The sequence below is a fragment of the Haliotis rufescens genome, unplaced genomic scaffold (genome assembly GCF_023055435.1).
Source record: "Haliotis rufescens isolate VD_foot unplaced genomic scaffold, xgHalRufe1.0.p SCAF_3, whole genome shotgun sequence".
Classification (NCBI taxonomy): Eukaryota; Metazoa; Mollusca; class Gastropoda; order Lepetellida; family Haliotidae; genus Haliotis; species Haliotis rufescens.
In genome coordinates, this window is record NW_025964001.1 from 15,701,733 (window position 1) to 15,725,457 (window position 23,725).

Here is a 23,725-nt window from a genome sequence, read left to right on the forward strand (position 1 = left end):
TTCAGTATGTTAGCAAAGTGAGCAAGATGGAGTTTAACATTGCTACCTTTTGTAAGCAAGATGGAGTTTAACATTGCTTCAGTATGTTGGCAAAGTGAGCAAGATGGAGTTTAACATTGCTTCAGTATGTTAGCAAAAGTGAGCAAGATGGAGTTTAACATTGCTACCGTTTGTGAGCAAGATTGAGTTTAACATTGCTTCAGTATGTTAGCAAAGTGAGCAAGATGGAGTTTAACATTGCTACCGTTTGTGAGCAAGATGGAGTTTAACATTGCTTCAGTATGTTGGCAAAGTGAGCAAGATGGAGTTTAACATTGCTACCGTTTGTGAGCAAGATGGAGTTTAACATTGCTCCAGTATGTTAGCAAAAGTGAGCAAGATGGAGTTTAACATTGCTACCGTTTGTGAGCAAGATGGAGTTTAACATTGCTTCAGTATGTTGGCAAAGTGAGCAAGATGGAGTTTAACATTGCTTCAGTATGTTAGCAAAGTGAGCAAGATGGAGTTTAACATTGCTTCAGTATGTTAGCAAAAGTGAGCAAGATGGAGTTTAACATTGCTACCGTTTGTGAGCAAGATTGAGTTTAACATTGCTTCAGTATGTTGGCAAAGTGAGCAAGATGGAGTTTAACATTGCTTCAGTATGTTATCAAAGTGAGCAAGATGGAGTTTAACATTGCTTCAGTATGTTAGCAAAGTGAGCAAGATGGAGTTTAATATTGCTTCAGTATGTTAGCAAAGTGAGCAAGATGGAGTTTAACATTGCTTCAGTATGTTAGCAAAGTGAGCAAGATGGAGTTTAACATTGCTTCAGTATGTTGGCAAAGTGAGCAAGATGGAGTTTAACATTGCTTCAGTATGTTAGCAAAGTGAGCAAGATGGAGTTTAACATTGCTTCAGTATGTTAGCAAAGTGAGCAAGATGGAGTTTAACATTGCTACCTTTTGTAAGCAAGATGGAGTTTAACATTGCTTCAGTATGTTGGCAAAGTGAGCAAGATGGAGTTTAACATTGCTTCAGTATGTTAGCAAAAGTGAGCAAGATGGAGTTTAACATTGCTACCGTTTGTGAGCAAGATTGAGTTTAACATTGCTTCAGTATGTTAGCAAAGTGAGCAAGATGGAGTTTAACATTGCTACCGTTTGTGAGCAAGATGGAGTTTAACATTGCTTCAGTATGTTGGCAAAGTGAGCAAGATGGAGTTTAACATTGCTACCGTTTGTGAGCAAGATGGAGTTTAACATTGCTCCAGTATGTTAGCAAAAGTGAGCAAGATGGAGTTTAACATTGCTACCGTTTGTGAGCAAGATGGAGTTTAACATTGCTTCAGTATGTTGGCAAAGTGAGCAAGATGGAGTTTAACATTGCTTCAGTATGTTAGCAAAGTGAGCAAGATGGAGTTTAACATTGCTTCAGTATGTTAGCAAAAGTGAGCAAGATGGAGTTTAACATTGCTACTGTTTGTGAGCAAGATTGAGTTTAACATTGCTTCAGTATGTTGGCAAAGTGAGCAAGATGGAGTTTAACATTGCTTCAGTATGTTATCAAAGTGAGCAAGATGGAGTTTAACATTGCTTCAGTATGTTAGCAAAGTGAGCAAGATGGAGTTTAATATTGCTTCAGTATGTTAGCAAAGTGAGCAAGATGGAGTTTAACATTGCTTCAGTATGTTAGCAAAGTGAGCAAGATGGAGTTTAACATTGCTTCAGTATGTTGGCAAAGTGAGCAAGATGGAGTTTAACATTGCTTCAGTATGTTAGCAAAGTGAGCAAGATGGAGTTTAACATTGCTCCAGTATGTTAGCAAAGTGAGCAAGATGGAGTTTAACATTGCTCCAGTGTGTTAGCAAAGTGAGCAAGATGGAATTTAACATTGCTTCAGTATGTTAGCAAAGTGAGCAAGATGGAGTTTAACATTGCTTCAGTATGTTAGCAAAGTGAACAAGATCGAATTTAACATTGCTTCAGTATGTTGGCATAGTGAACAAGATGGAGTTTAACATTGCTTCAGTATGTTAGCAAAGTGAGCAAGATGGAGTTTAACATTGCTCCAGTATGTTATCAAAGTGAGCAAGATGGAGTTTAACATTGCTTCCGTTTGTGAGCAAGATGGAGTTTAACATTGCTTCAGTATGTTGGCAAAGTGAGCAAGATGGAAGTTAACATTGCTTCAGTATGTTAGCAAAGTGAGCAAGATGGAGTTTAACATTGCTTCAGTATGTTGGCAAAGTGAGCAAGATGGAGTTTAACATTGCTTCAGTATGTTGGCAAAGTGAGCAAGATGGAATTTAACATTGCTTCAGTATGTTAGCAAAGAGAGCAAGATGGAGTTTAACATTGCTTCAGTATGTTAGCAAAGAGAGCCAGATGGAGTTTAACATTGCCTCAGTATGTTAGCAAAGTGAGCAAGATGGAGTTTAACATTGCTTCAGTATGTGAATAAGATGGAGTTTAACATTGCTTCAGTATGTTAGCAAAGTGAGCAAGATGGAGTTTAACATTGCTTCAGTATGTTGGCAAAGTGAGCAAGATGGAATTTAACATTGCTTCAGTATGTTAGCAAAGAGAGCAAGATGGAGTTTAACATTGCTTCAGTATGTTAGCAAAGAGAGCCAGATGGAGTTTAACATTGCCTCAGTATGTTAGCAAAGTGAGCAAGATGGAGTTTAACATTGCTTCAGTATGTTAGCAAAGAGAGCCAGATGGAGTTTAACATTGCCTCAGTATGTTAGCAAAGTGAGCAAGATGGAGTTTAACATTGCTTCAGTATGTGAGCAAGATGGAGTTTAACATTGCTTCAGTATGTTAGCAAAAGTGAGCAAGATGGAGTTTAACATTGCTACCATTTGTGAGCAAGATTGAGTTTAACATTGCTTCAGTATGTTGGCAAAGTGAGCAAGATGGAGTTTAACATTGCTTCAGTATGTTATCAAAGTGAGCAAGATGGAATTTAACATTGCTTCAGTATGTTATCAAAGTGAGCAAGATGGAGTTTAATATTGCTTCAGTATGTTAGCAAAGTGAGCAAGATGGAGTTTAACATTGCTTCAGTATGTTGGCAAAGTGAGCAAGATGGAGTTTAACATTGCTTCAGTATGTTGGCAAAGTGAGCAAGATGGAGTTTAACATTGCTTCAGTATGTTAGCAAAGTGAGCAAGATGGAGTTTAACATTGCTTCAGTATGTTAGCAAAGTGAGCAACATGGAGTTTAACATTGCTCCAGTATGTTAGCAAAGTGAGCAAGATGGAGTTTAACATTGCTCCAGTGTGTTAGCAAAGTGAGCAAGATGGAATTTAACATTGCTTCAGTATGTTAGCAAAGTGAGCAAGATGGAGTTTAACATTGCTTCAGTATGTTAGCAAAGTGAACAAGATCGAATTTAACATTGCTTCAGTATGTTGGCATAGTGAACAAGATGGAGTTTAACATTGCTTCAGTATGTTAGCAAAGTGAGCAAGATGGAGTTTAACATTGCTCCAGTATGTTATCAAAGTGAGCAAGATGGAGTTTAACATTGCTTCCGTTTGTGAGCAAGATGGAGTTTAACATTGCTTCAGTATGTTGGCAAAGTGAGCAAGATGGAAGTTAACATTGCTTCAGTATGTTAGCAAAGTGAGCAAGATGGAGTTTAACATTGCTTCAGTATGTTGGCAAAGTGAGCAAGATGGAGTTTAACATTGCTTCAGTATGTTGGCAAAGTGAGCAAGATGGAATTTAACATTGCTTCAGTATGTTAGCAAAGAGAGCAAGATGGAGTTTAACATTGCTTCAGTATGTTAGCAAAGAGAGCCAGATGGAGTTTAACATTGCCTCAGTATGTTAGCAAAGTGAGCAAGATGGAGTTTAACATTGCTTCAGTATGTGAATAAGATGGAGTTTAACATTGCTTCAGTATGTTAGCAAAGTGAGCAAGATGGAGTTTAACATTGCTTCAGTATGTTGGCAAAGTGAGCAAGATGGAATTTAACATTGCTTCAGTATGTTAGCAAAGAGAGCAAGATGGAGTTTAACATTGCTTCAGTATGTGAACAAGATGGAGTTTAACATTGCTTCAGTATGTTAGCAAAGTGAGCAAGATGGAGTTTAACATTGCTTCAGTATGTTGGCAAAGTGAGCAAGATGGAATTTAACATTGCCTCAGTATGTTAGCAAAGTGAGCAAGATGGAGTTTAACATTGCTTCAGTATGTGAACAAGATGGAGTTTAACATTGCTTCAGTATGTTAGCAAAGTGAGCAAGATGGAGTTTAACATTGCTTCAGTATGTTGGCAAAGAGGACCCCAGACACTGAATAATATAAAGAACAACTTGCAACTTGTTATAACGGATTATTGGTGAATTAATGTCTTATGAAAGCCTTGTAATTTACATACAGTAAACTACGGTTTGGGGAACTGAAAGGGACCCCTAATTTTAATTCGTTATAACCGTAGTTCGTTATAAGCTTAAATATACAGCAAATGGACGGGACCAAAAGGAATCCGGTATATCCAACAGTTCATTATAAATGTGTTCGTTATAAACGTAGTTTACTGTAATTAATTCACAGGGAAATATGTAATCACTTTGTACCACAGCTCATTCAATATTCTCTATTTCTGTAACAAAAGACTTAAATGTTCCAAGATGAACATGATTATCAGAATCAAATGTAGCCAATAGTTTTATGTGTTCTGTTTCAGAATGACCTGAAGGAGCTGAAGAAGAAGCATAATGAGATTCTGGAACACCAGGCCAGGTCAGCGCTGTCGCCACTTACAGCGCCATCTACTGCGCATGTACCCGCTCCCTCCCAGCCAGGAAGTTTGTCCACCCAGACTGGCCTAGGTAGGTAGCTCCGTTATCAGGCTCAAAGTCCACCCTTCTGCTAGCTGCATGTCAGAGGCTGATTAATGCTGTCAACTGCCTAGTGACAAATGGTCCTTTCAGCAAACCTTTATAACTTTGCAAAGTCACACGCTCCTCCTACCATCCGAGGTGCGGCCTGTTCCGAGGGCAGATATCCGTTTTACTTGGAAACATTTGTAAACTTTGTGGCTGTGAGTGTTGAATCTTACTGTCTGACCTGTGGTTTCCTTGGCACCGAGAGAATGTAATCTTGAGAAAACCTTTATCTCTGGAAACGCTCTTAGTCATTCAAAAGGTCAGGAAAACTTATAGCACTGAAGGACAGGCACAAGTTTGTGGGACTTGACTTACACTTCGTGAATGGAAAGTTCTAGTTGGGTGACCTTTTGATCCATACTGCTGGGTAGAAGATCAAAAATATTGATCATGATACTGAAGGTCATAGCTCTATTGAAGTTATTTCACCTTCAAAATATGATCAGTGTACAATATTACAATGATATAGTTTATCATCCGTGATAATCCAGTGTATTATATCTCCATTCTGTTATGATAACTACCCTGGGCCCATTTGCCACCATAGATTCGTTCAGAGTCTGAATTTTGGGTACTATATTTAGCCATCCAATCAAATAACAGAACTGAGATACAGACTGAGATGTGACAAGTCTACAAATCTACCAGGACTTGTGTCAAGTACAAAGTTCCTTTCCAGGCAATTTCTGATCTCCAAAAAACTCTAATGTTAACTTTATTTGCATGACTTATGTGAATGTACTTTCTCATAAAGTGAATTTTGTGCATTTTTTTGGAGTATAAGAGAGCCATCGTCTATGCATGATAGTGCAAAGTGCATAGTCACACTAGTTCCCAGATTTGAGTAATGACTTAGGCACCAAATGACATGCCAACTCTATCCCATTTGCATAGGGATTCCATCATTTAGTATGGTATCCTCTGAAAATGATATGATTTGTTTGTTTGTTGTTTAACACTGCACTCAGCAGTATTCCATCTATATGATGGCGGACTATAAATAATTAAGTCTAGACCAGACAGTGATTGACATCATGAGCATCGATCCGCGCAATTGGAATACGATGACATGCATCAACTAAGTCAGTGAGTCTGACCCCTCACGATCCCGTTAGTCGCCTCTTACGACAAGCATAGTCGCCTTTTATGGCAAGCATGGGTCTCCGCAGGTAGAAAATAATTTGAGTGAGTGAGTGAGCGAGCATGGTGAATGAGTTGGGAATTACGATGCTGTGAATGGTTTTCTAGTTATATTACGGGGTGTCAGCTTGATGTGGGAGGAGAGCCTGTATTGATGCAGGTCTCAAACCTTTACCACTTCGGTGAAACCCATGAACACAGAGATGGTGCTGCGGACAGAGAAACATAGTCAGGGTGAGACCCGAAAGGAATATAAACATTTGAAATCAAAAAGTGAATTTGAAAATAAAATCAGCTTTTGGTTTGTAAGGTTGTGTTAGAATTACACAAGTTTGTCTTCAAAAGTATGTGTCTTCAAAAGTATCTCTAAACATATTGTATTGGGACTTCAGTATAACATGTCAGCCCTATTTACTCATGTGTCTGAATATAACAGACATAGTTTACTATCTTATTTATGTTGGTCGCAATAGAGATTTAATGGGAATTTTGTCATTGTTGGATTGTCTGAGCAGACAGTTTACAAATTAAGCAGGGTGTTTGTAAACTTAAATTGATTGTTCACAGGCTTCAAACATTTAACGCAAGGTCAGTGTCTGAAATTTAGTGTTTGACATGACTGTGTTTCCTAATGGTGTGTAGAGTGTTTCCCTATACACAGATGGATTAGTTTGACAGAGGCAGCTGCCACCTCTTGTAGTCATGACAACTGTAAGCTGAAGCTTAGGTAGGGGCAGATAACCCTGCCTTATCTCCCAACTTCCTGTTTGATATCTCCTCAGCAGATAGTGGAGAACTCGCTACCTGGATCCTCAAGAGCCTGCTATCTGCTCTAGTGGGATAATTTGCCTTTATCTCGTACGGTTTTCATGTACCTCCACTTGGGAGGCAATGGGAATCTTTGCATTTACTTCCAGACTGTGTGACTTCTCAAGTTGGAAGAGAATGTTTTGCATTAGGGTGAAAATCAGCATTAGAAATTATCACTAGTCCTACAGTCCTGCCCAAAAGTTAAGGTATCATAAGGACTGGTAGAAATTTGCCCCTTTTTAGGTTTTTGCTATATGTTATCATTATAAGGACTAGTGGACTAAAACTCAGTTTCTACCACTGAAAATGTTCTGCAGTTATTTGAAAATGTTTGGAAAAAACGTTGTGATTTGTCGAAAATTCGTGAAGGTTGGAAAAAATATTCATTTTAGATAAAATGTTCTCCCAGATATCAACAGATGTTCTGCAGTTGGTAGAAGTTTTCCTACAGTTAGGATAAAATATCATTTTAGTTTGGATAAAATGTTCTACTGATGGCAAAACATGTTGGGATCAAATGTTTGGCAGATGGAAGCAAAATATTCTTCTGTAGGAAAGTGTTCTGCTTTTGGGAGAAAAACTCTGCAGTTGGTAGCCATCTTTTCGAATAAGCCTGAAGTAGATGTACATACCCAAAAAAGTATGAAAACAGATTTGAAGACAATATTTCAGGAACAGTAGAAACAAATTGTTTTAGTTCAGAATAAGTTTCCGTACTTCATCTAGTTTGGCATTAAAATGGAAGTGAAGCAATGTGGTCTTTTTCATTATGTTATGACCACTATAGAATCTCAGTTTTCAACACAATAGAACTCTTCGTGTGTAAAAGTACATGACAAGTATAACAATTCATTCCTTTTCCTAAGTTATGTCAATCAACCCTTTAAACAGCATGCACCTTCCCCCATGCATCATCTGCAGCAGCCATGGGAAGAGAACTGTTTTCATGGTTTCATTATTGGGAAGGATGCCGACATCTTGAGTCAGAAGTCCACCAAATGAGCTGTATAGAAGTGAGCAGTTTTGTGAGGAATGCATTCTCCTTTTGAAGACAACAAATATTGACACAGGTCATATGATGGGGACTTAGACTCGCTAGGTGTTCTTCCCTAGCTCTCACATAGTCTTCCTGACTGACAGGGCTCTTGAGAAGTAGCACAAGCCATTGAGGACGACATTGAGCTGCCAACCCTACAGCTGCCTCCCTAGTCACTTGGTGTTTGTGGGGCAGTGAAGCCAAGATGGACCTGTAGAAATTTGAATATGGTGGGGATCTCCACCAGTAGATTTAATAAAGCTGTTTGAAATTGGCACTGGTCCTGTAGTCCTTGCTAAACTGGTCAATAGTTAAGGTATCATAAGGACAAGTGGAAATGTGCCCTTTTAAGGGTTTTGCTGTATGTTATCATCATAAGGTCTAGTGTACTAAAAAGGTTTGTTTCTACCATTGTATTGCTTATGCTTTGACAGTACACTAGATAGATGCCATATCAACATATTGTACAGACAAAAACTGGTCAAATACGAATAGATTGCAAATTACAACTGTCTCAAATACACAGGAAAACAATACTATACACTGTCATGATTAATTGTTCCCATACATTGTCTTTTTATTCTCAAAAATGTTCTACATTGATAAACTGTGTTTCATATTGGGCATTTCCTTCTGCTTAAACTGGGAATATGTTATTTCTTGTCATCAACAAATGGATTGGCTAATAACGCCCACTGAAATTCTCTTGTCATGGTTATGTTTGGCACCGAAATCCGAATGTACAACACAGGGTCTTTCAGTGATGGGGGTGCAAAATCATACCAGTACAAACGAGTAGTACAGTACTTTTTGGTTTGAAAAATATGACTCGCACTCGTCAGTTGTGACGATGGCCTGTACTGTACTCATGTGGCTGTAACAGTATCTGGAGCAGTGCTTTGATACAAGTGCAATAGACCATTACCGTATTCGACATAATAAGCGCCCCGCTCTAATAAGCCCCCACGGCGACATTTGCTAAGATATTGGCTAGTGAACAATCCCAATTAGCACCCCTTCCGATTGATCAATGTACACAAGACTTTTTTATTCGCGTATAATACGCACTCTTGTGTTATATGCACCCTTAATTATGGGCATTTAATTCTGGAAAAATATATCTGTCGTACATAAAGATTCAAGCTGTCGGCATAAACCACGAAATTTATCTTTCAACTCTGTTTTTTTCCACCAAAATAACATTCTAATAAGAGCCCCCTATTTCTAATTTTGAGAGCGCCCTGGGCGCTTATTACGTCGAATACGGTATACACCAGTCTCTGTCAACTTGTCCCCTTGTACTGCCAATCACATGTGTAGTAATATATCTAGGCCTTCAATATCAAATTTAGGACTGATTACAGATCAACAAAATTATCACTCCACACAAAAACAAAGACTCAGATATTAAATAATCAACATCCGGGATGATAACTGTTTGTAGAGTACACACGAGTAAAATGGTGCTATCAGTTTCTATGACAACAGATACCTTTTTTAATTTCCTCTGAATAATAATTTTTTTTGTTAATTGTAAGGATTTGGTATGGCTGATTAGAACCCTCACAAGTAAATGAGAATAATAAATTAGTCTGTAGGATAACTTTATTCTCCTCGAGTAAATCAAAACTTAAATATTTTTACTGAAACTTTGATTCCCTTTTAACATGTTGATTCATTTTGACCTCCAGGTATAGGGCCCAGTAGAATAAGTTTGTGATACATGCAAAACAAAAGAATGACTGCTTTAAGCCATGCTGCTGCAGTTCAGGATATCATACCGGTACCTGCACTAATTTATGGAGTGTTCCTTTGACAAATATTTGTGGATTTTTTTATCAATTACATGAAAAAGTCACGGTCACTATGTCTGTATACTTGAAATAAAGGAATATGGTGTTTATCAAGCATTGTTCTTCCCCTATATAAATCATAGTATGTTCTGATGAAATATTGAGCATTATACAACCCCACATATAAATGACACAATGCCTATGTAGTTTTCAGCATTATTCAACCCCCCACATTACATGCTGATGTGGTATGAAGGTTCATTCAACCCCAAATATAAACAACAATAGATGCCGATGCAGTGTTAAATATGTCTCGACCCCAAACATAAATAACAATAAATGTTGATGCACTATTTAGTATTATTCAACCTCAAGTATAGATGACAATAGATGCAGATGCAGTATTAAGTATTTTCCAACCCCAAATATAAATAGCAATAAGCTTTGATGCATTATTAAGTATTAATCAACCTCAGGTATAAACAGCAATAGATGCTGATATAGTATGAGGTAATATACATCCTCGCATATAAATGACACAATTCTGACATGGTATTCAACATTGCTAACCCTTCACATCAGGACAAGATGTTGATGGAGTATTAAGCATTAATCAACCCAAACAAAATGATAATAGGTGCTGACACGCTAATAATATAATCACTCTGTGCTGACAGGAAAAAACATTAGGAATGATCCAATATGCTGCATTGTTATCCTTAATGTCCCCTATGACAATGTTAAGCTGAGGCAATAGAAGTTTGCCTTATGCTTTTGTGTGAATCAATTTTTTCAAGGAAATACTAACTGCTACAACCCTAGCCATGCTCTAACAGTCATAATGAATACCCTATTGATGCTGCATCATGGGAGATATTGCGTTATGGAGGAAACTAAGTAATTTAAGCATGTAAGGGTAATCCCCATTTCAGTTTTTCTCATCCGTCTATTCACAATGCGTGGTCATGTGAACAGGTGCAGAAATCTATCCAGCGTGGGTTTCGCTTAACCCTTGAAGTAATACCCAGGCTTGTGTCAGTATGACATGTGTATGCTAGACTTGTCACTACAAGGAAGTAATGAAGGTCACATTGTCCTGAAACATCAATGGTTAAGTCTAACAGAATAGCAGTTTGCTAAGCATGACTTATTTCTTGTAACAAAACATCATTTCTTGTTCTAAGTGCACGTGTCACTGTAAGAATTCATTGCCAGTTTTGCTGGTGTGTTCTGGCTCATCGTGTTTGTGAAAATGCTTATGAAGGTTGAAATTTAAACACTTTCAAATTCAAAAGAGGTAATGGATATCACACCTTCTGTTTAATCCAATTGAAAGCAGGTCACAGGTTTCAGAAAGAGTGCTAATTTAAATAGTGAGGTTGTTCAGATTCCAGGAAATCACCTGCCTGTGTACCGGTACGTAAAATGTGTTTGTGAGCCAGAAGAGATGAGTGTTTGCCAAGCCTCTGTGCTGTGATAATACACTTATTACCTCTGTACATACCTTCCTGCCAAGGGTGTTTATCTGATTCAGTTCATACTGTTAGAGTTTATTGAAAGATATCAGGTATGCTTCTATATTTTCCTTAGTTTCATCCCAGAGACTTTTTATTTGTGTTGCTGCTCGATCCATTATGTTTTTTTACATGTTTGGTTTCAGCTAAGATGATATGTTGAGCATTCTTGTGATTGTGTGTGGATAGAAAATCTCGTAATCATCCTTCAGGTGACAATCATTATTGATGACTCATCCCCAAGTTTATATATAACTTCCAGACATTTTAAGTATATTTATTGATTAGGATTCTTTTTATATATTTACTGTGCTAACATATTCAATGTGAAGTCGAGGTCAAAATCGTTCAATCAGTTAATTAGTTTACTTTAAAGAATGAAATTGCACCTAGCAGTTTTTTAGAATTGAACCTAAAAAAGTGTCTCCCTGTGTCGGTTGTTTGGAAGTTGACAGGGTAGATCTCCTGCCATGTTTGGCCTCCATCTCGCCTTGCACTTCTACCTGACTGAGACTCATAACGTGGGAGGGCAGTCTACCTGGAGTGCCGACTTGTTCCTGCTGAGTTCTCAATCACCTGATATTTATGACGAGTTGGAGTGTGAGTAATACCGTTGATAAACCCACACCTGGCTCTGCGTCTCGTTTATACCTTGGCGGGCAGGTCAGTATGGCCGCCGCAGCCAGCGGGACGCTTCTTCTCCAACAGGATGTGCACTACAGCGGTTATGGCCCATGTGTATTGATTCGAACTTAATCATCAAAACACCAATATCTCCAGGAACTAGAAACCTCTGATTGCCTTTTCTGAGTGTGCTTTGCAAACTTCACCACTGTTTTAGGTGCTGTAATATCAGTCCGTATCAGAACAGCTATTGGGAAAATATGATTTCCACTGAGTTCTTATTTTACTGAGACATGATTAATTCACTTGAATGTTTTTTGTTTTTATATGTATTGGAAATTAGAAATAGTTTAAAGGGAGGCTGTGCTCCACAGTTTGAGTCCATTTTCCGGACTTTTTAATTAGTGCCAGGTGTGTTGGCATAAAATTGGAGTTGGCAGAGAGCCAGTCTAGTGATTGCCTCTGCCTAGTCTCCTACTAAGGCACTTTGTCACAAGTTTGTACAAGACGGTACCTGTTTTTTTTAATCATCATTTTGTCAAGTGCTAACATTATCATTACTCTGTGCAGAGTAGCATCCCTCGGGCATGCCAGATGGTGGGTTTGAATCCCGTTTCACCCTGATTATGTTTCTAGGTTTGTCAGCACCATACTCGTGCTCATGGGTTTCACCAAAGTGGTAAACGCCTGAGACCTACATCACATCGGGCTTTTTCTAGCTGACACACCGTGATATGACTGGAATACTGTTAAAGAGGGTGCTAAAACCAACCAACTCACTCACTATTAATATTATGTAAAAATTGTATCTTCATTGATGTTATCCAAAATCATCCCACCCTCACTGTTAACCCCATTAGAGGTTTTATTCTTATACAATGATTTAAACCCCCTCTCAAGTACTCCTCCCAATTAGAGCCATCTAGAGTCTGGAAGATAATTTAAGGTACCAATGTTTACTACAATATCTGAAAAACTATTGGACCTACTCCAGTCAAAGTTGGTATGAGATTATTAAACAGTCATACATAACTGGATATTACAATCGGTGCATGAATAAAATATGTCTATTTAGCTATCACTATATTTCATCAACAACCAGACCTGTTCGTCACAGGTGGAACGAGCATTCATTGTAACAGCCATCTGCATAATGCTACCCCTGCGTCACAGGGCCATATGACACAGTTGAACCAATCAACTCAACTCGAAAGGTTGCACGAATACACGAATACGGTGTTAGCGTTGGGCGTTTCAATTCCCGTGCAACCTGGCTATCCCACCCAAACCCTACGCAACCCAACCCCCTAGCTATATGTTATTACTGCCTTATCCACACTGTGACACTCTCCCCTAGCTATAGTTTCTAGCCCCCAGCCCTTACCACCTCACCCCCACCAACCGCTAGAGCGGGTGTGGTCTTGACACAACCCAACACTCAAGCTGCTCGTACCTATTGCACCCAAGCCTGCTAACACCCGCTAGTGTTTGTTAGTCATGTACACAGATCTAATCTACATTGCACAATACCCAGCGCAGGTGAAGAAACTCAACACATTATGCATGAGTACTTCAAAGCATTTATTTTAATCAAGTTAGTATTGTATTATAACTGGGTAGAAAACTGGTGTAGTGTCATGTTCATCTAATGATATAGGGAATATTATGAACGGATTGCGTATTGTGCGTGTGTCATAAAGTGAATAGAAGCTAATTGTATGATAATGTTGCACATTTGATCAGATATTTTCTTGTTTTACAGACAATATTGTCATAGTTGGAAAAGAAACAATCAGTGAATTTAAAGTGTTTTTTATTTCATTGGTCAATAATGGTCAATTACAAAGAAGTATCAATAATATTCAACATGTATACGATCAGGACATTTGTCTTGAAAACATCTCTTGATTTATAAAGGTCTATTTCCTTTTTTCTACTTTAAAAACTGTCATAATATGAAACGTTAAAGCAATATTACATTCAATTTGAGGGGTTAAATTGAATTAGTATATTTCCATTTGTTTTGTTGATGTTGAAACGTCAAGGCTGCATGTTCGTCAGAAAAAAACATTTGTTTAGCCTTTGTAAGAAGGATATAATAATAAGAAGATAGAGGATTATTTTCTGAATCTGGGCATCTGAAAAGGTTGACATCCCAGTTTGTAGAAAGTTCATGGCCAGCAAATCTAGCTAATGTCATCTGAACTGTTGACCATGAGGCTAATGTTCCAGTGTCCACATGTCCATGTCACGGCTGTGTGTCTGTGTGTCTGTGTGTCATGGAACCCACCCGAGTCTGTTGGAATCTTTGAATGAAATGTCCACTTCATGCAGGATCTTGAGACAATTAGCATGATTACCTGAGGATTAATTAACATGTGTAGTTTAACAGTCAAACACTTTTGAGTCAGCTAGCCCACATTTGGCTCTCAGCATCATTTTCAGTAGAATTTAGTGTTATTATATCGACTGTACATCAGCGGGAGGGAACAGAATGTTACTAGACTCAGGCCTTGGACTAGTGACTAAAGTTGCAGGGTATGGGAATTCGTTACATGTAGCAAAAGAAGATATTTGGTCTTTTCTACTGTAAATGTATCCTACTCAACATTTGATAGGGGGGGGCACGGGTGGACCAGTCGTCTAAGGCGCCGCGATTTGCTGTGCAGTGTTGCACCCTTGTGCACGCCAGAAACCTAGGATTGTGGGTTCGAATCCTGGTTCGCCCTGATTACGTTTCTAGGTTTGTCAGCACCATACCCGTGCTCGTGGGTTTCACTGAAGTGGTAAACATCTGAGACCTGCATCACTTCGGGCTTTCCTCCCACATTAAGCTGACAGGCTATAACAGTAACTGGAATACTGTTAAAAGCGGTGTTAAACCCAACTCACTCACTCACTCACTCACTCACTCACTCACTCAGCTTTTGATAGGGATATTCAGTGTCAAGGCTTGGATTGAGTTTGCCAGATTTGCTGAGAGTAGATGGCATACAAATAGTATTCAGTATTGCCAAGGAATATCAACAAGTGCAGCTTAAACAAGTGCAGCTTCATTTAAAGTAAATTACTAAGTTCCCAAATCAAAATGTTGATCTCTTCTGGTTTTGTAACAGTATGAACTATGTCACTACCCCTATCACATGTCGAGTGTGTCAAGCCAGAAAGAAGGATTTTCTTGTATGTTATGAGACAAAATGAACATAACATATTTTTATGGGAATATATGGGTTTAGTAATGTTTTATACACTCAGTAAGTCAAAGTAGTTCATGTGTAAGACATGCCTGACATTTGTGGGAGTTCCGCATAATGCCTATATCCATTGATAGTTGACACAGGGTTCTCAGTACATCCATTGAACTGACAAAATTTACAGTGTCAAATACTTTCTGGGACAAGCTCAAACTGTTCAGATGCTGATCTTATGATCAATAATTCAGTATTTATCAAACCAGAGCTTTTTTATTGGTCAGTGACTTGCATGATATTTCATAACTGCTGAAATATTGAACCATTCTGTCAATTTCCGGAACTGTTTATCCTTGTCGATGTCATGTTAAGGAGTGAGTGAGTGAGTGAGTTTGGTTTAACGCTACTTTGACCAGTATTCCATTTCAATCCTGGCGTTTCAGTTTAATGTGGGAGGGAAGCCCAAAGTGATGCAGGTCTCAGATGTTTACCACTTTGGTGAAATCCACAGACACAGATATGACCCTGACAAACCTAGAAACATAATCAGGGCGAACCGAGAGCAACAGACTTATATCTTAGAATAATGAAGTTTCGATTATTTTTTTGGGAAAAGTGCTGCTTTTGCTGAATTACAATGTTAAATAATCAGATTATTTCTCTTCCAAGTCTATATTAATAAAAAATTTAACATGAAATACAGGATTAAGCCTATATTAATTTAGAATGTGTAGTAGCTGTGTCATTTGTTGAATTATTAGTATTGTAAATATTGCTTATCTTTTTACATCCTTCATTGGATTGGGACGAAAAATCCAATCCACTGGTAAGCTGTGAAACATTGTACAACCTAAGACTATCAGTGTTTAAGATCACCTAAAAAGCCAGACTGGCGTGTTTGCAGTGTCTGTCGGACAAACAATCAGCTACACAATAACTTATATTGTAGGTAGGATAGCAACTTCCTTCTGTCAATATTTGTAAAAGGGTGGCGCCAGAAAACATGCAATTAATTCAAATATTTTAGTAATTGCTTGCCATGTGGAAATCCTCTTTGAGGTCATTTTAAAGGCATTATTATGAATGAGTTTTGTTTTAGAAACTGTATGTTAGAGCCTAGGTGAAACTGTATGTTAGAGTAGTTGAAACTGTATGTTACAGTCTAGGTGAAACTGTATGTTAGAGTCTAGGTGAAACTGTATGTTAGAGTAGGTGAAACTGTATGTTAGAGTAGGTGAAACTGTATGTTAGAGTCTAGGTGAAACTGTATGTTAGAGTCTAGGTGAAACTGTATGCTAGAGTCTAGGTGAAACTATGTAAGATTCTAGGTGAAACTGTATGTTAGAGTCTAGGTGAAACTGTATGCTAGAGTCTAGGTGAAACTGTATGTTAGAGTCTAGGTGAAACTGTATGCTAGAGTCTAGGTGAAACTATGTTAGTCTAGGTGAAACTGTATGTTAGATTCTAGGTGGAACTGTATGTTAGAGTCTAGGTGAAACTGTATGTTAGAGCCTAGGTGAAACTGTATGTTAGAGTCTAGGTGAAACTGTATGCTAGAGTCTAGGTGAATCTATGTTAGATTCTAGGTGAAACTATGTTAGATTCTAGGTGAAACTGTATGTTAGAGTCTAGGTGAAACTGTATGCTAGAGTCTAGGTGAAACTGTATGTTAGAGTCTAGGTGAAAATGCATGTTAGATTCTAGGTGGAACTGTATGTTAGAGTAGGTGAAACTGTATGTTAGAGTCTAGGTGAAACTGTATGTTAGAATCTAGGTGAAACTGTATGCTAGAGTAGGTGAAACTGTATGTTAGAGTCTAGTGAAAGTTATGTTTAGGGTCTGGGTGAACTGTATGCTGGAGTCTTGTTGAAGCAGTATGTTAATGTCCAGGTGAAGGAGATCAAGTAGTCTCATTAGCAATAGAAACTAACAGTTTTGGTCCACTAGTCCTTATAATGATCAAATATAGCAAAACTCTTAAAGAAGGCAAATTTCTACTAGTCCTTATGATACCATAACTATTGGCAGTATGACAAGAACTATAGGACTAGGGCCAATTCTAATGCTGATCAGGCCAAACACGCACTCGGTATGGAAGTTTGTAGATAAAAAGTCAAAAACAATTGTCACATTCTGACCACAGAGCATGTACAAATAAGAATATAAATAAAATGTTCATATTATGAATTCAAGACATTTGTTTGTCAACACCTGTTCATAAAGATAGTGGGGGCGCTGCGATTCGCTGTGCAGAGTTGCATCCCTTCGGCACGCCAGAAACCTATGGTTGTGGGTTCGAATCCCGGTTCGCCCCGATCATGTTTCTAGGTTTGTCAACACCATACCCATGCTCGTGGGTTTCACAGAAGTGGTAAACGTCTGAGACCTGCATTACTCCGGGCTTTCCTCCCACATTAAGCTGACAGGCCGTGATATAACTGGAATATTGTTAAAAACAGCATTAAACCAAACTCACTCATTCATAAAGATAGTTGTATTCTCAAAAGTATTACCTTGAATTAAAGACACCACCTCAAAGTAATAAGGGCTGAAAGAGAGGTACACTTGCAGTATACCTGTTGATGATATTTGTTTGATGCTTCTTTTGCTGAGGCACAATTTGAAAAATTTGTTCCCAAAACTTAAAAATAGAAGGGATTATGAATCAGCATGCATTTCATAGATGGCAGTTCAGTTCAATGACATTTGAAATATGACACTGATAGACAAATGAAGTGATATTCAAAGTTCAATGAATGGCGACTTATCTGGTGTCTGGAAATAAGTCTGGAACGTAATATGAAATTAAAAAAAGCATCAGTTGATGGGGCAAGTTCCCCCAAACCGCCTGGAATAACTCTGAAAATGGCAGGTGAAAAACTTGGAAACCATTACTAAATTAGCTTTTCAAGCACAAAATGTCTCATACCTTTTCAGAAAGGCAAAAGGTATCTGGTATTCTACAAGTGAACCAAAAGAGTTTGTTTTAAAAAAAGATGACAGGTAGACTCCAAATATGGTACAAAAGAATTTTCCTGGAGTGGAATTTGAAATGTTGATGTAGGTCGGTGATGTAGGATTTCCATGAATATCCCAATAAATTTGGATTTGTTTGTGCTTTGCATATTTTTGTCCTTATCGTTAACGGATTAAAATAGTCCAGGCAGCTGTTGGAAAAATCAATGTACCGAATGTAAAGAATAACCGATAAAATAAAACCTTGTTTCTGATGATAGAAAGCAAAAGCAGTTATTACATATTTTAGTTACAAAGGACTGTCTTTTAACCATTTATTTGCCTAATATGTACCATACCTTTTTTCTGTGTGAAAGAGATTCACCTCAGCCATGCAGAGTTTAGTTGAACTAAAAGGTTTCAAGTAGATAGATGTTTTGTTTGCCCCAACATGCGAAAGGTGTTCCCATGGCAAGTTTTCTAAACATGGCTAAATGACTTGTTGTATTGATATCCTACAAACTGATCTCTGGGGCAACCTACGTAGTCGGTGGGTCGGTCTCAATCTTACTCAATGAGTAACTTGTTCAGAAATAGCTGTGTTCTTTTAAACAGGTTTATGTGTTGTCCTCTTGAATGTCCTGGGGCGGTCGGGTAGCCTAGTGGTTAAAGCGTTCGCTCGTCACGTCGGAGACCCGGGTTCGATTCCCGACATGGGTACAATGTGTGAAGCCCATTTCTGGTGTCCCCCGTCGTGATATTGCTGGAATATTGCTAAAAGCGGCGTAAAACCATACTCACTCACTCTTGAATGACCTGTCTTATGCCAGTTAAATAAGTTTAGGAAGGATAAATATCCTTATTGGAAACATTTTCAATATTAATTTTAGTATGGAATAGGAGTGTAATGATCTATCGAACTGTCAAGGTATTACAATTGCTTGCCCTACAATTGTACTCTCTCGATAGGAATTTAAAACGCTAATGGTATATCGTATGTGTAACAATCAATAGTTTGAATAGTCACAGTTATAAATAAAACAATTGATTTGTCAGAAAACTCTGTTTTTACAGTTGATTTTCAAACCTGCCGTCTGTTGATTAGCAAGTATTCAATTAGAGTAACTTCCCTTTCGTTTGAGTTTTAACAGGGAGGAACATGGCCAACTAGGACATTGTCCACCATACTTTATTTGTTTCTGTTACATTGATTAATGTTACTATCAAACCTTAAAGTTGGTTAACACAGTCGCAATACTACAGTAAACTACGTTTATAACGAACACGCTTATAACGAACTGACGGATATAACAAACTTATTTTTTAGTCCCGGACATTTGATGTATATATGATGTTTATATGCTTATAACGAACTACGGTTATTACGAACTAAAATTACAGGTCCCTTTGATTTCGTTATAACCGTAGTTTACTGTGTTGCAATAATGTCGGGTACTATTGCAGAACTTTATCGCAATAGTGAAAATAGCCCCAATCATCCTCCATAGTTTGGAAGCAGTTCAAATGTTTGATGTCAGAGAAATATAAAGCAAGACACAAATTTGCGTACCATTGTGTAAACTCTATGAAAGCAGGGCACAAAAGATGTTGTGGAGCAACTCTAACACACCAAGAAAAGTTTTTGAACTGGCACAATTTTTCATCTATGTTTCACCAATGTTGTTGTTTGTTGTTTAACGCCACACTCAGCAATATTCCAGAGTCTGTTTCACCACTGATGGTGATGTTGAGTAAACATGCGATGATAAGAGCTGTTCTTTGTTGATCCTGAAACGTTGATTTAATCAGATTCTAAGCCTGTTAACTCCCAAAAGTTAAGGATTTATTATTCCACATTGAAATTAACCTTTGTGTAGATGTAAGATGTATTACGATAGTGTAAATCCGTTATATTTGGATATTATTAATTAATTATCAGATTTCCATCCATGCCTGTCCCTCAGCCAAACAGCCATCACATAATTGTATTGCCTCCAAGTACGTGTACAAACTATAGTTAATAGATGCCTAAATGGTTTGTTTTAAAAAAAATGAAATATTTTATTCCTCCTGCCAAATTTTATGTTTTTGATGAAAATCAAATACCTGGTATTTGAATTGTTATGGCCTTAACTAAATATAACTATGTGGTACATTTTACATTGATGTGTAGAAACCACTGTAAGGTGGACCCACTTTCCTGACCCCAATCGTCACGATATGGCTGAAATACTGCCGATGTGACATTAAGTATTTACTCACTCACACTCCTGGCCCCAATCGTCACGATATGGCTGAAATACTGCCGATGTGACGTTTAGTTTTCACTCACTCACACTCCTGGCCCCAATGTGGTGGGTGTTATGTATGAACTAGGGCCGTTACGATCCCCTCACGTATTTGGTGAATGGAACCGTATCCATTCATGAATTGAATTCGTTATTCGTGGCCACTAGAATTGAATATTTATGAATATGCAGTCATGTGCATTTACACACCCTGTACCTAAAAATATCCATAAGAACATATTATATGCATAGGTGTCTTCAAAAGACAACACTCTCATAATATTTAATTTGACAGTATTGTGGTCACTGGTCATTGTCACATTTGTGCAGATACTAGTTCCTGGATAAGTGCAGTATATAAATGTATAATATATTAATAATTAACAAACCATGTCAAATAATTTATGTTGTTATTGTTTCACTGATTACCACAAATAATACATCAACTGCTGACTTTCTTGTATTCGTGAATTGCTATTTGTATTCGTTACCCTATATTTGTGATACGAATCGTATTTGTCTCACAGGGTATTCGTTGCAGCCCTAGTAAGGACATGACCAGATGATAGCACATGATGGAGTGGGTAGGGATGAAGGAATGAAGGAGTGGTGTGAAGTTAGGCCATGTTTGTGTGGCCCTTTTTAATATTTCGTCAATACATCAGAATTGATATTTCCCATCTGTATTTAGCGACAGCTGGGATCGACTGAGAAAATCTGTTCCTGACAAGGTCCCTGTGTGTTTTCACAGTCCATATTTTATGTACATGAATGTTGTGGTCACTGTGTTCAATTCACAAGGTTAAAAATAAACTCTGATACTAAATGATATTTTATGCTAGGACAACTTTCTGAAAGCATTTTACAGCACATTATTATACAAAAGTAAGTTGCATTTGAGTCCATGCATTATTTTGTCAGTTGATGTAGACATGGTTGATATTTGATTTATTATTAATATTATCCTTGGCAATATGTTGCCAAAAGTCACTGATAGAAAAAATAATGTCTACCAAATTATTATGGTAGAAAATGTTAGTTGGGGAATTATTCATTGCTTTGTTATCTTTTTGCATCATATTGTATTAGCCATGTATTATATATTTGATAAATTTCATGAACACAAATTAAGGGAAAGGTACTAAAATATAAAAAAAAAATGTGCTTTCAGTTTTACTAACCAATATCATAATTTTGTTTTTCACTTTACTGAATAGTAGTCATGGTAGTGTGTCAAGCACTTTCGGTGAGCTTTTCCTTGGTTGGAATTTTCAGTATTGATATACATGCTACTGATTATTTCAATATATTGATAGTATTGATTACTTGAAGAAAGAGGATATCAAAGTAGTCAATATTATGCGGAAAAGGAATTGTTCCAGATTCAGTCATGGTAATATATCTCAGTCCTAGCTGTCATATTCATAGGGGGCGGTGGGGTAGCCTAGTGGTTAAAGCGTTCGCTCGTCACGCCGAAGACCCGGGTTCGATTCCCGACATGGGCACATTGTGTGAAGCCCATTTCTGGTGTCCCCCGCCGTGATATTGCTGGAATATTGCTAAAAGCGGCGTAAAACCATACTCACTCACTCACTCACTCACTCATATTCATAGTCTTATTTTTTAACATATGTTGTATTACAACTCAACATTTGCTAAGGACCAATATAGTTATCTTTGCTCAAAGTTGTGGCCCTAAGCCAACGTTGAGTACATGTAGTATACTTTTACTGCACTTTTGATATTGATATATGTATATCTCCATAACACAAAAATATTCTCAAAATATGTCAAGTGTATATTTAATTACATCTGACATGCCTTATTATCCCTTTCAAAAGTTGAGTAGTGTATTTTTTTATCAAAAAATATTTGTGCACAGTTTCACTCAAGTATTTCACAATTAATTATAAATCCTATTTGTATTGCTGTTCAATTAACGTCAAGCCAATCCATATGACTGACAACTGTACGTCACTGGCTGAGACTGTTATCAATGTCCTCCTCCTCCCATGGCTGGGTCCCTGATGTCGCAGGCCGGCCATACCACACTCGGAGGATACTTCTTTAATCTTCCTGTTTATTCAACCTCAAACACAGTTTCTTTTATAATGATATTGTTTGCTCTGCATGAAAATTTGTCAGACCTGACAAGGGGGCTTTACAGCCACTTTTACAATGACAGACAGTGTTTTGCTTTGATGAGAGTGTTCGGGACATTGTAGATTCAGTTTGGGGTGTAATGGAGAGTCATATTGGGGACAGTCTGACCGTCGGATATGTTCCTTAGCCTGCTTTGACTCCACACCTGTAGGTAAGGTGTTTGCAGGTAAAACCGTGCCTTGTTCAATGTCAGTGGTATCTCGTCACGTCCATGTGACAAGCTGCATGTTGCTCACATATTGCCTTCTGTTCATCTAACCTACTATTTGGTGTGCTTTATGTACCATGAGATGACAGAATGCAAACTTGACACAGCACAAGTGTTTATTAACAAGGATAAAACTATTCAGTCAGAGTGTTAAGTGTCAGTTTAAGATTTGAAAGAGTACTGTATTGGCCCAGATATTGGGAGGGATGAGTGGTTTAAAAAGACTTCAATTGACAGGAATTTCAACCAGCCTAAGGCTGGGAACAAGTGTTTAAATTTGATCAAGCTTTGGCTTTATCAGAGTTGCCTTTAATTACTTTGTTTTTCTGGTGGTTGCTTTGTACGTTGCTGACATGCTGTGATATAACTGGAATACTGTTCAAAGCAGCGTTAAGCCAAACTCACTCGCTCACGTGTTCCATTAAACATTCTGTTGGTCTCCTTTCCACATTCTTTTGTCAGTCACTCTGCTCGTTCTTCAGACATAAAGGGCATGGGTAGCACAATGGTGCAGAGTTGTGTCCCTTGGATGCAAGGATCCTCTGATAGTTGGTTAGAATCCAAAATTTTCCCATTGATTATCTTTTTGTCTGTCAACCAAATTGTGTTTTGCGTTTATGGAGGTATATAAATTCACGTAGCACTGAAATAGCATCACAGTGCTTTGCAGTCCATTTTGGCTTCATCGGTCACCACTCAAATATGTTTCATAAATTCTTTTTAAATATAGTATGCTCAAATATGTTTCACAACTTGTTTTTAGATAAAACATACAGATGCAGTATAAATACCTAAATTGTAAATATATTAACTTGGTCTCGTCGCTATATGGCTGAAATAATGCCGATGTGACGTTAAATTTTAACTCACTCACTCACTCATCGGTCACCATGACATCACTAATATCTGTACCACTAATACACGTTAGCTGTATTTGTTACACTCCAGACATTGGATAATACTGTTTACAAACTGAAAATTATTTTGGATGATAAATAGAATATCTCCCTTGACTTTTCAACTTTTATCGACTTGTGTTGAGTGAGTGAGTGAGTTTGTCCATACATCAACAAAAATAACTTCACAAACTGCATTTTGCCTTTAACACGAAAATAACTG

At 37.8% G+C, this 23,725-nt stretch overlaps 1 protein-coding gene across 5 annotated transcripts in view; it reads left to right on the forward strand.

The window, feature by feature from the left end:
- Window positions 1-23,725, forward strand: part of LOC124134880 (thyroid receptor-interacting protein 11-like) — an 88,005-nt gene that overhangs the window by 29,055 nt on the left and 35,225 nt on the right. For all 5 annotated transcript variants that reach the window (XM_046499959.2, XM_046499960.2, XM_046499961.2 and 2 more), the window contains exon 4: window positions 4,683-4,827. In XM_046499959.2, coding sequence (XP_046355915.2) covers window positions 4,683-4,827 — 145 coding nt within the window. The remainder of the gene's footprint in view (window positions 1-4,682; window positions 4,828-23,725) is intronic.